We start from the raw sequence: 13,685 nt of genomic DNA on the forward strand, positions 1-13,685 counted from the left end.
TTTGAGTAACTTACATTTGAAGGCCTTGGAGTATATTACTTCAGGCTCAATAATTAACCTATCAATGGTTAATGCCCTTGCAGTAAATGTACTAGATAAACTCACCAGAGTTGGCCTTGCAATAACTGTTGAATAAATTATTTTGCATGGTAATTCTTTTTTTCAGCAATTAAATGGTTTGAATGAAGATTTTTATTTTTTTCTCCACAGTTTCGATACCTTTATTCTCCACATTTCAAATCTTTCAGCGCAGGTTTTCGTTATGGAAAAAGAAACTTGAGGAACAGTTTCAGTTGTGATTATTTATGCATAGGTGTGATTTTGATGTATGAGAATCACAAAGGCTTTATGAACCTAGAATAAATTTATTTTCTAGAAGATCCTGACTTTGCATCCATGAAATCACACCCGTTCAACATTGTGAATTTACAAAGGAAAGCTAATTTTAAATGTGATAGATTTAAATTAGAGCATTGCTGGGTGCTGTGAGATTTGGCAGTATTTTCCAGCGATCTGTGAGTTATGAATTGAAGAGTCTTGAAACATCTGTGGAATGTTTGGCTGCAACTTACTTTTAACAATACAATTATTATAGACTATGAGCTTTTACAATTTTTGTTGACTACACGTCTGATTGTTGATTTTAATTACAAATGATGTTTTTCAGGTCACGTCATGAAAGCTGCTGAGCATTTTGAAACATTTTATCAGCTAACAGAGGGCACACCATGGAAGGATGAGACAGGCTGTGCTTACACTTCACTGGCATGTCAGCATCTCTGGAGAATTTATACATTGCTAGCAGACAAAATGCTAGAAAATAAAGAACACCAAGAGGCCATCAAAACGCTAATAAAAGCTTTAAAGATGGCAAAAGAAGGTAGGTGGAAAATAAAGCTTTCCCATTCCTTTGTTTGATGTGAAGGCCATGATTTTCCCATGAGTAAAGTAGACAGTGTCAAGGGTTTGAGTGGGTGATTGTTTTCTATGAAACTCAAACAAATACTGTCAATACACTTGTAGATCTCGCTAAAGCGGAAATGCCTTCTTGCTGACAACAAAGAAACTTTTAGGTTCCTCAAAGCTTTATCTCCCAAAAAAACCTTCACAACCTTGTGGGAATAATAATATAAAACTGTGAACCCCTAAGGTCACTGATAGAAGCTTAGGTCACTGATTTTAATTGGCTGGTCACTGTTGATTTGGCAGTTTTTGACTAATTTTATCTCCTGGAAAAAAGTTACCTTTTCACTCTACATAGTTATTTAATACTTGAAAAATACAGGTTTTTATCATAAGCAGCAAAATTTTCTATCTTAATACACATAAATACTTTGAAACCTAAAGTAAAAAACTACAGAATCACAGAACAGCAGAGGTGGGAAGAAAGACCTCTGGAAATCATAAGGTTGTCCTGAGCAGGCTGCCCTGGACTACATCCGGTCAAGTTTTTAGTATTTCCACAGGTGGAGCCTCCATAACTGCCCTGGAAAAGATTTACCACTGTTCAAGCACCCTCACAATGAAGAAGGGTTTTATTTAAATACCTAATAATTCAGTATTTATCAGCACATACATTAGGGGTTTTTAATTTAATAATGTATGCAGAATATTAATCTGTGACCTGGTCTTTGAGTAGTAGTTGGAATAGATAAACTATCTAAATTGGCAAAAAAAATTGAAATCTTTTCCAAATTTTAAAATAAGTTTTGTGACAAATAATGTTATGACTCTACAGGTCATACTACAAGCTTGTAGTGTTTTCTACAGCTATTGTCTGTAATATATGGTTAAATCACAGCTACACTTAAACTCCTCCTCTTAACATTTAGTGTAGTAACTAGAAGGACTGCTGATGAAGTTTCCTATCAATGTCTTCTTATTGCTAGTGAAAATTGCTGGATTGTCAGACTGGATCTGATGTCTTTCCAAAACGTTTTTGACCAGGCAGATGTTCTGGTTCCCTTATTTGAAATCAATCACTTTCACATCTTCCTGAGGCATGTATCACATATCACTATGCACAATACATGTGCTGTTGTTCTCTTTAAATTTAAGCTTTAGGAACTTCTGAGGAGTTCTCCAGTCCTTGTTCCAGAGCCATACTGGCTACTGGATGGTATCTGTTATGTCCATTCTGTCCTTCTGGACCATCATCTATGTTTATGTATTTTATGGATTAGGATTAGATATTACTCACTTCAGACTCTCAAAATCTTCTTAAGGAAAAAAGTTCTCTATGTCCCAAGCAACTTTTAAATTATTATTCTTCTGTGAAACTGTATTTCTGTATCCTTTTGTCTTATTAACCCTTTTAAGGGATATTGAATATTGGAAAAGACCATCAGGTTTTTTGAGTTTTTGAGGCTTTTAATAATATTAAGGAGCATATTAAGTGCTATAGATAGAGTACGTCTATGGTATCAGCAATTATTATAATTCAAAGAGTTTCAGAACTAGGTGTAGGCTTCTGTGTATTTGGACAGAAAGAATTAGTCTGACAACTGCAAGCAGATAATCTCTCTTTTCATTTCAACTATATTTATTTATGCATTTTACAAAATATCTTGATATGCAGTTATGCTTCAGGTTGATTGTGTTGGAGCAAATTGATATTGAGTAACAGAAAGATTGGATTTTTGGCTATTTTTAATGTAATTTCATCTACAGAGGTTGGGGTTTTTTTGGCTACTCATGTTCTGGAGGGAATTTTTTGAATATAGTCTGATACTCTAAGAAGTTACACAATTAGTTTATATTTATTTTGGTATCAAATAGATGATTTTCTGTTGAGGGAGGCATGCAAAAGGACCAGCAAGCAGTTTTTGTTAGACCATTATCAGTGAAATAAAACCTGACATGGGAAAATGTGATGCACCTTAGTTAGCAACAGCCTATACAGAATTTTCTGTAAGTACTGTTTGCAAGTGTAAATTACCCATTTTTTTTAGCTATTTTAGCCTACAGTAGCTTGTAAAACAGACAGGAGAATAAGAAAGATGAAACTGGTCAACTGGTTCTCTCTTGGTATTTCACTAAGATTCACATTAGCAAAATGTGTGAGTCAAGACGTATCTTGTGTTTATATATTAAGGTTTATTACCTATTTGTAGCCACTTTTATATTGAGTATATAGAGAGACTACTATAATTTTCTAATGGGAAGATACTAGGACCATTATTAAACAATTAATAACTGAGAACCTTACACATGTTAGTTTGATTGTACTTCATTACTGAAAGGTATTTTCTCTGATTTTGCTGAAACTTCCTTGGTGAACTTTGCTAGAATCTATAGCCTCTATTTTTAATTACCACTACATGTTTTTTGAAGGAGATATACAGCAGGGGTAAGGAGAAGGAAAAAAAAATTACTACAGTATTTTAACATCTGTATGTTATTTAAGCACCTGCAAGAGCTGTCTGTACCGATGTCATTTTTTTCAGCTCATGCTGGTAACTCTACCTTTAACCTTTTCTTTAGGAGGTGATATGAAGATGCAAGGAGAAGCAGCCTATTGCTTAAGTCTAGCACACCATTTTTCTGGAGAACATGAGACAGCATTAACAGTAAGTTTATTCTTTGCTTTATCTTTCTCAGTGCCTTTCTCTGCCTCCTCGGCATCTTAGGCATTTGCAGAGTGGAAAAACTTGGAGAGACTTGGCTCATGGACCTTTTATAACTGTATCTAGTTCTGTAGGCAGGGATCCATGTGGCTCAAGCAGTTGTGGTTCCAATGAATTCCAGAACTGATGTAGTCCAGGTTTCCATGCTTGGATCTGTAGAAACAATATAAATTGACAGTTCAGGTAATATGTGACTGGCTTTCCTTTTCCTGTACATGTGCATATACAAAACAGTCTCTATTTAGTTAGGGTTTTGTATAAAACACCAGTTTTACAAATTAGTTTGGTACAGTATATTTGTAAGCAGCAATGAAAAATATATCAGTTCACACATTGAGATTGTTAGAAAATCAGTAAGTTAGAAGAAATATTAATTACTTCTGAAAAGCTCTAATGCTGTAATTACTTCTGAAAAGCTCTAATGCTGATGCTATTCCTGCTGTGGACACTTGAGTTCAAACTCCTCCTCTGATGTTTCCCTTGAGCCTTAATAATTCTAAGGCAGTGAGAGTTGTACATGTGAAATTGTAGTCTAGAAGGAGGGTTTCCCTACTTCCTCATAGGTCAGTGTGAGAGGAAAGATAAGCAGCAACTTGATTATTTTGTGCCAGTCATCAGTCACAATCCTCCATGATTCTCCTAAAAATGTTCTGTGGAAAACAAATTTGTATATATTTTTCATGATTATTGCAATTAATCAGGTGGATAATTACTCTTTCTTTTTGTTCTTTTAACTGCAGAATGATTCAGTATTCTATTAATGAACTTGTTTTATGGAGGTCATTTGTTATGGTGCTTTTTTGTTTTGGTGGCTTTTTTTTTGTTTGTTTTTTTCAGAAACAGACTAATAAAAGTCCCAGAATAAATCAATGTATTTCAGTATTACCTGCTTGGCTTCTGCTGTGCATGAGAAGTTCTAGATTTCTGTCTTGTAATGTCCTTTTACATGCTTTTTTTTTCATTTATGTTATGATTTTTTTAGAAGTTATTGATCACCTTTATACATAATTTTTAATGCTGAAAGTCCTATCTTCTGCATAAATCAACTGAATCCTGGAAAGGTGGAGCCTGTTCTCAATGAATTGCAGTTAAAGCCTGTAGCTGAATGTGAAAATATTTCAAAACTAAAAAGCTCCATATAACTTTATAAAATTGTACCTAATAGTGGCAGCAGCAACAAGAATATGATATTTGATTTCTTCCAGGAAAACAGTATGATAGATTAGATGAGAATTTTTCCTACTTCAAGTTTACCTGCCACTGGTTTTTTTGCCTGACAAGTGTGCTGGCATTCTTACCTGAGCAACTTTTCTCATGCTCTCAGAATCTTAAGTTTATACTGGGTAAATTCTGAAGAGCAGAAAGATAAACAAATGTGCTAAATAAAGAAGCCTGCATGCATGCTTAATCTCTCCAGAATATACAAAGGATCAAACTGCCCTTGAAAGTGTCAAAAATATTAGTTGTCCTGGCATTGTTTCCTCAGGATTAATTTTGCCTACATTTTATAGCTGTTCCTTTCCCTTCATTGCTCTCCCATGTCTCCTGTCAAAAAGTTACAGCAGTCATTTGGAAGTTGCATTTCTTTTTGTTGCATGCAGATTTTTTTTTTTTTTTAAGGAAGCTTCTGAAACCCTGAATTTTGTAATGGACTACTATTAATTTTAAATATATAATAGGTTGTGTCCAATGTTTTTAGTCCTAAAAAAACATCTGACAGTTAAGGGAAGCAATGTGCAAGGGCAAGAAGGTCTCTGTAGTACAAAAACAAAGGATACCTTGTGTTAAGATTATAAAATGTTATTTTAACAGCAGTGGAAATACCACTACTTTTCAGTGTTAATAATACAGTGGCATTTTCTAGTATAATGGCATTACCAATAATATTACGTGAGAAACTTTTTAAGTACTTTTATTCAAAAAATATAGTGTGTTCTATGGGACAAAGAAAAGGGCATACAGTTCTAGCTCCTTTTGTCCTTTACAGTGATCGATATAAACAGCAGTAAAATATCAGTGGTTGACAGTACTGTTGAGCAGAAGTTGTCTTCACTCTCCAGTTGGAAATCATTGCCTAAAATTTACCCTTCTGTTCTCAGTTTAATGGTCTCTGTATCCAAGGGGAGCTCAGATGCTTACGGAGATGAAATCATTGCCTCCTGTTCCCAAGGGCCCACTGGTTATCATTACACATAACATGCAGACAATACTGCTAGGAGCCACTTTGCCTCATGGTAATATGTAGTTCATCACCAGCTTCTGTAGCATGCTAAAGAGGTCTTGCCACACAGCTTGGGACTATTCGGATGTAGACTCAGGGGTCTCAGCAGTTATTTCCCTGCTTTGCATCAGTTTTCATCTTCTTTATCCCTTTGTGCCGTGGTCCACCTCAGGCAGTCTCCTTCTAGGGGAATCTGAAAGGAGCAGCTGTTATAGGCACCATTTCCTCCAATTGTTGCCACTTGGTTCCTTTTGCTCTTTAGCCTCCCCCAACATGCACACACAGTATCATGCATATGAACTTGTTTCTCTTTCATCCATGTCTTCTAGCAGGGCAGAGAAGCATATGTTCAAAATAGTCATTATCTGATGCAGTAATTAAAGATTGAAATGATTAAGCTGCAGCCTATTCTATAAAAAAAATGCAGTCGCTTTGTATTGAATGGGCTGGTTTTGTTAGAGAAGGGTTTTTATTTGCTAGGGACTTGGTGTTTAACATGATTTGATTTGGTGTATAATCTGTATAAATTAGTTTAATTTGATCTGATATATATGATTGATTTCAGTGGAGCTACTCAGATGTAAAAATATAAGTATGTGCAAGTTTAAAAGCCTGAGAACTAATTACATTCAATAGCAGTGGGATATGTTCATAGTATTTTTCATAACATCTGGTTTGTAATCGAGCCTAGTGGTTTTTCCACAAAATATTAATAGTTCACATTATATAGATTTCATCTTAAACATTATTGATTTTGTCATGGGGAGTTCTCTATCTAGGCTAATTTTAAAGTAAAAGTTACTGTTTACTTGTTTTTTCCTCAGACTTGTTATACAAGCAGAGTATTAAGTGAAACATTTCTGTGTCATTAGAAATCTTGCATAAGGTATTGTAATCTAATGCTTGATGTGGGGATTTATTGGTTTTTTTTCTTAGACCAGGCTTTCAAGAATGCTTCAAAGTGTAGGGTATCATGGATTTTTTCTCTTTCAACTAGAGTTGCATCCCAAGTCATTAGGAAAATTCCAGTCTTCATTCCTCATCTAAGTGTTAGGGTTTTTTCTAAGTTTCTTTATTTTGGATATTGAATTCTGTGCTTCAGATATGTTACATATTTAAATAAAAGAGGCAATATTCATGAGTACTGAGACTCATGCCAAGCTAAATGTGGTAATTTATGACATAATGCTATCTGCATGAATTGTCAGAATTACGATACATAAGCCACAGGCATAAAATTAACAAGAAAATTTATGAACTTGCAAAGACATCTTCACATTCAAAATGACCCTATTAAAGCAATCAGAAGTGATTAATGACCATAAACTTAATTTCTGAAAAAGTCTATGTCAAAACAACTGGAAATTTTGTCTCCTCCCATGCAGCTGGGGAGAATGTGAGTGTATCTGGGGTGCAGATATTCTGAATTTGGTATGTACAGCATATTTTATCTGCTTACATCTATTATATATAATTATAAGGATTATGCCCATATTGATGGATGGATGGATTTGGTGAATCAAGGAGGATCTTAGCAAGTAAAAGAACTCCAAAAGGTAGAATAAATGGTATCCTCTTTTCTCCCAAACATTGGGTAAAGTGGTTGAGAAGAATGAGTGTGTGGAGTTAGAAGGCCGAACTTCAAGTCAGTGGAGTCTGAGTAGACCACTGAGTTTAGGTTTAAGCTTTCATTATTGTTACCACAAAAAACCCCTCTCAAATGGAGACTCACAATACATATTCAAAGATAGCATTCAATGGAAATTATTTCAAACTTCCTTCTTTTAAATCATCCATACTGTCCTTTATTCAACTCTAAGTGATATTTAGCCATTAGTAATGAAGTGTAACATTTTCAGCTTAGCAAATGGCATCACATGCTTGGAAAAACATCATAGCATACCAGTTTAAGAAGAGGTCTCATCATTCCTAGAGGCTTCACTTTCATTAAAGTGATTTTTAAACTGTTTTTAAAACTGTATTCATATAGGAATGTAGTGGTTTTTATATCTGAAGAATAAAAACCCAAAACTTTGAGCCTTCTTAGAAGGTAGGCACTTCTGATTGATCTTGACACTGACAATAGATTATGTACAGAGAAAGGAGTGGCTCAATTCTGAAACTGATTAAATTTCTTCTTCCTGAAGGATCCAACTGCTGCTAGAAGAAGCAGTGAAGTGCTGGTGAAGATAATACAAACAAAATTATGTGAGAGAATTATTATTGGGAGTGAACTTTGTCCTGACAAAATATACTGACTCAAATGCTGAGGGAATTAAGAAATTAACTTTATTTGTGTTGAGAATACTAAAATAGACCTGGAACTTCAGGAAAGAGATGAATGTCTGATCATTCAACTAATTTTTTTGTTGTTAATTTAGCACTTAATTCTTAACGTGGAAGACAGTTCTAATATTTTATTTGGAGATGAAAATTAACAGTCTCTTAGTGAAGGAAGGATTTCTTCTGTTGGTTTAATGTAGATAAGATTTTTCCTATCTTAACCAGTTTCTTGAAAACCTGGAAAAAAAAATGTTCTGATTATCCCTGAGATGCAGCAATGCTACTTTCCTTCAATACTTTTCCATGCACCACACAGATTTGCACCTTGGTGTTATGGTGTCCACTACACTTGCCTTGAAACATGGTGTCATTTTCCTTTTCAATCCGTGGTTCAAATTGCATTTTGCTTGGTTAGTGGCAGCACAAAAACTCCCTTCAGCAATGTGGATTTTTTTGTCAAAATAAATGTGCCACAAGAACATCCTCTGTAAGAAAACACTCTTAAATGCAGTACTGCTGCAGAATTACAGTAGTCTAGCTTTACAAAAATTACAGAGCATGAGAAACAAAAAATATTAAATACATTAAAAAATCTATTACCTGGTGATAAGAAAATCATATCACATTTCCATGTTTTCCCACAGCAACAATGAAAATAAATGCTCTGGCAAGTTGCTGATATTGACCTTACTCTTCAGGAGTCTCATCCCACAAGAACGGCTACCACAACACCATGAATGGCTGGATTTCTATTTCATCCATTACAATTTTCAGTTTACTCGTTCATACACCCCAAAAGAGTAGGACAACTGCAGTGAGTTGAAGGTTTGAGTGTACAATCCATTAGATAAAACTGTAGCACCTTTCCAGAATTCTAGTTATCTGACCACTGGTGTTCTCAGGAACCTGAGTACAAGTTGGTGACAAAAAGTTTAAAACCTCAATTTTGAGGGCTGTGCCTGGAGGACATTGATTCTTTGTTTCTAGTTCTGAAACAGAATGAAAGTTGCTAGCTTTAGATATAAGATTACGTAGCCTTACTTAAAATATATATATTAATCATCCTGTGTTTAGAAGTTGTGCTATTTAACATATCAAATGTGGTTTCCCAAACTTCAAAATCTATTTCTGGTAATATTTTCACTCTATTTAAAAATGATACATTTTATTATTTTATTGTTATTAATTTTTTTTTTTTTTTTTTATTGCCTCACACACACATGCAGGCACTTACACAGACCCACTTTCTGTATGAGTATGGAGAAGTACTGGAGGGGAGTGAAAGGCAGCACTAGTAAAAGTATATTTACATCATAAGAGATATTCGAAGGTCAAGAGAATTCTTTGTATAACTCTGAATTATTTCTGTGAAATTGTTGCTAACTGTTAAGTTTGAACTTAAAAAAAGCAAACTGCCCTTACTGGGGGTTTGCTCAGCTCTAATATCTTGAAAAATCGAGGACAAAGCCATAAAAATTCCTTAAACTGCTCTGCTAGGGAATAAAAATATCTTTACATCTGGTTTTCACAAGGCATGGAGGGCAGAGCACTTGGCAGACATGGAGCCTCAGCTCAGGTCCCACCTTTCTGATGGTGCTGCTGGGATGGAGCAGCCTTGTGTGTTCTCTGCTGGTGTGGCCAGTGCAGGTGGCTCTTCCTTGTGCTTTCCCAGGTTGGGAGAGAGATTATGGACACAGACAGGGTCTGCTTAGGGGAAAGAAGGTTACAATTAGTCCCCTTGTCCCAACTGAGAGTTCTAATCTCCAATAACTGTCTTCTGTCAGTAACAAGATGTGATTTAGGCATTTTCTCTGTACTCTATTGAAACTTTTTTTAGAGTAGCTAATAAAAAAATTCTCCTTTTCTTTTTCCCCCACCCCCCCTTTTTTTTTTCCTTTTTTTTTTAACCCCTGCCAATGCAATGTTTCCCCTCATTTCATTCCCACACTGGATTTCTAGCTTAGGTGTGCTATACCTCAGTATTTAAAAGCTGTACATAATTGAGGGAAAGGGATAAGTACACTGTGTCTAAGTCCATAGCTTATGTTATCTGATAACAATAACATACAAGATCCTAGGAACTGCCAGCCCATTAGTGTACATCCATTTGTGAAACTGCACATTCTATACCCAGGGCTGTAGCAAATGGCTGAAAAACTGCAAGAAATTTTTCTGATTCTGTTAGATAATCTCCTTATAGAAGTCAGACTCTTAATGTGTTGTGAGAAAGGAAACATTTGTACCCACACTGTACAAATTCAGGAATTTCAGTACTTAAATGCAAATGTATTCATAATCTGGGAGGTTTTGTTTTCCATTGTATAGTTAATTCTAATGAACAGATGATAAAAAGAAATTCTGTAAAGTAAGGCTTTTAAAATTAGATTGGTTTCTCAAATTGGTATAGTTCAAGCTACAGCAATTCACGTAGTAAATATGGTTTTGAATTTCAATTCACTTATTCTCAATGACTTCAGGGGGACAAGTCATATACTCAGGTGTAGGCAAATGCTTAACAACTTTGCTTGATCAGAACCATTGATGGCTAAATTGGAAAATAAGTCTTGATTCAGGCATTAGATCTTGAGGAATTTAAAATTTATCCTTTGATAGATAAATAACCTGAGAAGTTAAAACACTGACACATGCCAGTGTAAAACCTAGAGCTTGGTGCCTCCTTGCTAGAAGCAATTTGTTTTGCTGCTTTGCTTTCAGCTTATGTATTATTTCAGAGCTGATCAAAAGAATTGGTAGCAAAGTGTGAAATAAATTGGACTTCTAAATAAATCGATTTCACATTCCTTGCTGCTTTAAATGATTTTAGTAATATTAATATTTAAAATATTTCTGTCTGAAATCTTTTTATGACTACATATACCAGTAAAGGTCCCCATTTCATTCAGCTGTTTTTCATAGTAGTACATTACACAATAAACATTGTGTAATGTACTACTATCTTTTAGCATTGAAATGGATGCAGAAGATCTCAAGTGTCTATTTGCATCTAAATGACTCAAGTTTTATTCAGTCAATAAGAAGAGTCTATTAATCCTTTTACTGCATTACATGGGTTAAAACTTGAAGAATATAAGGTTTTCAGCTGAAGGAGATCTCTTCCTTAACTTCTATCTTGGTTTGCAGAAAAGTAATGTTTTTTAACTAACATTAATTGGTTTTGTACTTTCCTACTTTATCTCTGCAGTTTTTACCATTGTTATGCAAATTTTAACTGTTTGTTTGTTTGCTTGCTTGCTTTTAGCTAGGAAAACTTTGTGTAGTTAAAAATATCTGTTCAAGATATTAGTAAGCATGAAGCAGAATATTTATAGGTGATTTGTCTAAGAAGTAACGGGAATTTAAGCATGCACATATTTATATTATGGTATTATTGTCTTAGCAGCCAACAGTGATCTGACAGCCAGGTACATTCATGCAGACACAACAATCTGATAAAAGCAGTCCAAACATCTGGATCACAGTGCTGCTATACATCTTAACAATTCACATTATTGCACTTACCCCAATTTCCAGTCCTGTCCACCCTTTTCTCCTGTTTCTTCCCCCGGCTCTGCATTTGTCTTTTATGTACTTGCAGAATCTCATTTTCCCTTTACAAGTCACCTCCATCTGCTTATATGTCAGAGTGGCCCTTGTGCCACACATCACATAGAGGAATTCTCAAGATGAAGGGCTGTGTTCACATCACTACTTCTGTCTCAGCACTGTTTCATGCTTGTCACTGCTCAGCACTCAGCGCCACACTGCCTTGTTTTGTCAATAACCATTTATTTGTTGCTGGAATAGTAGCAACCATTACATCTGACCTCCCTGTTTCATCAATTATGAATAGATTATTGGATGTGAACATCTGCAAAGGCTTGCTGTTGAACTTACCTCCTGGCTGGGATTAGATAAAGTATTAAACTGTTGTTTATTGTCAGGCCAAAACTCTACTGGGAAGCCAGGGAATTCCAGGACTAGCAGATTCCCATCAGCAAGCACCAAAAATTGTTTAGTATTGCCACCGTTTCCCATAAGATCGTAGCCATTTATTATTTACACTTATTACTAGTTGTTATAACATACTTGATAAAAGCTCTTGGCAGGCACAGTGTTTCCAGCTATTGTCACATCTGTCAGGATGGAAAGGATACATAAACTGTTTTTTCCTCTTATATTGCTGTTAAAGGGTAACAGATGAAGCTTCTTCACTCCAGACTGTTAAGCCATGCTTTATTTTGAAGAAATATGTCAACAATGACTGGCTTGGAAAACATTACATTCCTGTCCTAAATATAGATTGCAATAACCTTTACTTCTGCAGTGGAAATTTCAAGTTGTACTATAATAGCAAATGAAAATACTTGGATTTGATGTTTGCATCGTTTTTTGCTCTGAAGGACCTGGATGACTTTTAAAAAATTTTTCAAATAAGAATAAATAATAAAACTATTTATGAGGTATAGGAAATAAGAAAATTGTTACTTCGTTCCTGCAAAGTTGTTGTGTAAAGAATCAGAATTAATATAATTATTAGTGGCACAGAAGGCCAGAATTAACAACAGTAATGAAGAAATAAAAGTTAACGTTTATTCAATCATCTGTATATTTCATCTCTTTTAAACTTTTTGCAGCAAAACGAAGCATACAGGGTGAACTCCTGACCTTCTGGAAGCCAACAGAAGTTTGAAATTACTCTGGGGAAAGGAACTTCTTCAATTAGCTACTTGTATTTACATATCACCCATTCAGAATCAAAGCAAAATGTACATGCCCTGAGTATTATACAAAGCAGACAAGTAAGACTTGATGCAGGCAAAAAGCCTTAGGCCTGATCTTGATAGACTGTTAAGGAATGAGTGAAATGTTTGTCTTCCCTCCTTTAATCCTTCAAGCAGATGCAGACACGAGTAACCTGAAGCGTCTATTGCTGAGTGTTTGTAGAGCATAAGGGTAAATGCTGCACTTGATAGCCCAGTAGATCAGGGGAGGAGGAGTGTGGATTGGGTTAGTTGCCCACAAGGGAGAGTGGGAGCCAAGCAGCACCTCAGTGATAGCTCTGGAAAGTCTTCAACAAGGGTGTTCCACTTTGACATTTGACTTGGACAAACTTCTGGGTGGATTCTTCTACTTCCCTCACCTGTCCCTGATCCCCTTGCTCTAAGATGTGTGTTTATGCTATGCATTATCCAAATAAAGTCCCTGGAATAGGAGTTCTGGAACAGACCAGTTTGGCCAATTCCAGACAAATTCTTTCTGTCTCTGTAGGAAGATTGACAGCATTTGTGGATTTCTGGTTATTTATCCAAAACTAGCCCAGTGTAAGTGGATGTGGCTAAGGGCAAGGAGTAACATTCACAGGATTGAGTTGGTGAATTTTAATTGTGAGTAAAAAGGGAGAAGTAACAGTTCAGGCAAATCAGGGAGTGCTGCCTCTTTCCTGGGCCTGGCACCCAGTTTCTGTATCCCTGAACTGTGAGCCTGCAGGTGGAATGCTGTGCAGCTTCTACCCTGGATGCTCACTGTGCCTGAGCACATTCAGCATTTAACAAGGT

At 35.6% G+C, this 13,685-nt stretch overlaps 1 protein-coding gene and 1 long non-coding RNA gene across 11 annotated transcripts in view; one reads left to right on the top strand and one right to left on the bottom strand.

Annotated features, from left to right (window-relative positions):
* TTC29 (tetratricopeptide repeat domain 29) overlaps window positions 1–13,685 on the top strand; it is a 236,046-nt gene that overhangs the window by 163,225 nt on the left and 59,136 nt on the right. For all 10 annotated transcript variants that reach the window (XR_011150479.1, XM_069012844.1, XM_069012847.1 and 7 more), the window contains 2 exons: window positions 668–880; window positions 3,484–3,569. Coding sequence is in view for 9 of the 10 variants with exons in the window: in XM_069012844.1 (XP_068868945.1) it covers window positions 668–880; window positions 3,484–3,569 (299 nt within the window). In the remaining variant the exon portion in view is untranslated. The remainder of the gene's footprint in view (window positions 1–667; window positions 881–3,483; window positions 3,570–13,685) is intronic.
* LOC138109452 (uncharacterized) lies at window positions 3,634–11,970 on the bottom strand. Its single transcript, XR_011150480.1, has 3 exons — window positions 11,650–11,970; window positions 9,714–9,834; window positions 3,634–3,779 (listed from the first exon to the last, which is right to left on the bottom strand). It is a non-coding gene; the product is annotated as an uncharacterized lncRNA (long non-coding RNA).

This window comes from Aphelocoma coerulescens, chromosome 4, assembly GCF_041296385.1.
Source record: "Aphelocoma coerulescens isolate FSJ_1873_10779 chromosome 4, UR_Acoe_1.0, whole genome shotgun sequence".
NCBI lineage: Eukaryota > Metazoa > Chordata > Aves > Passeriformes > Corvidae > Aphelocoma > Aphelocoma coerulescens.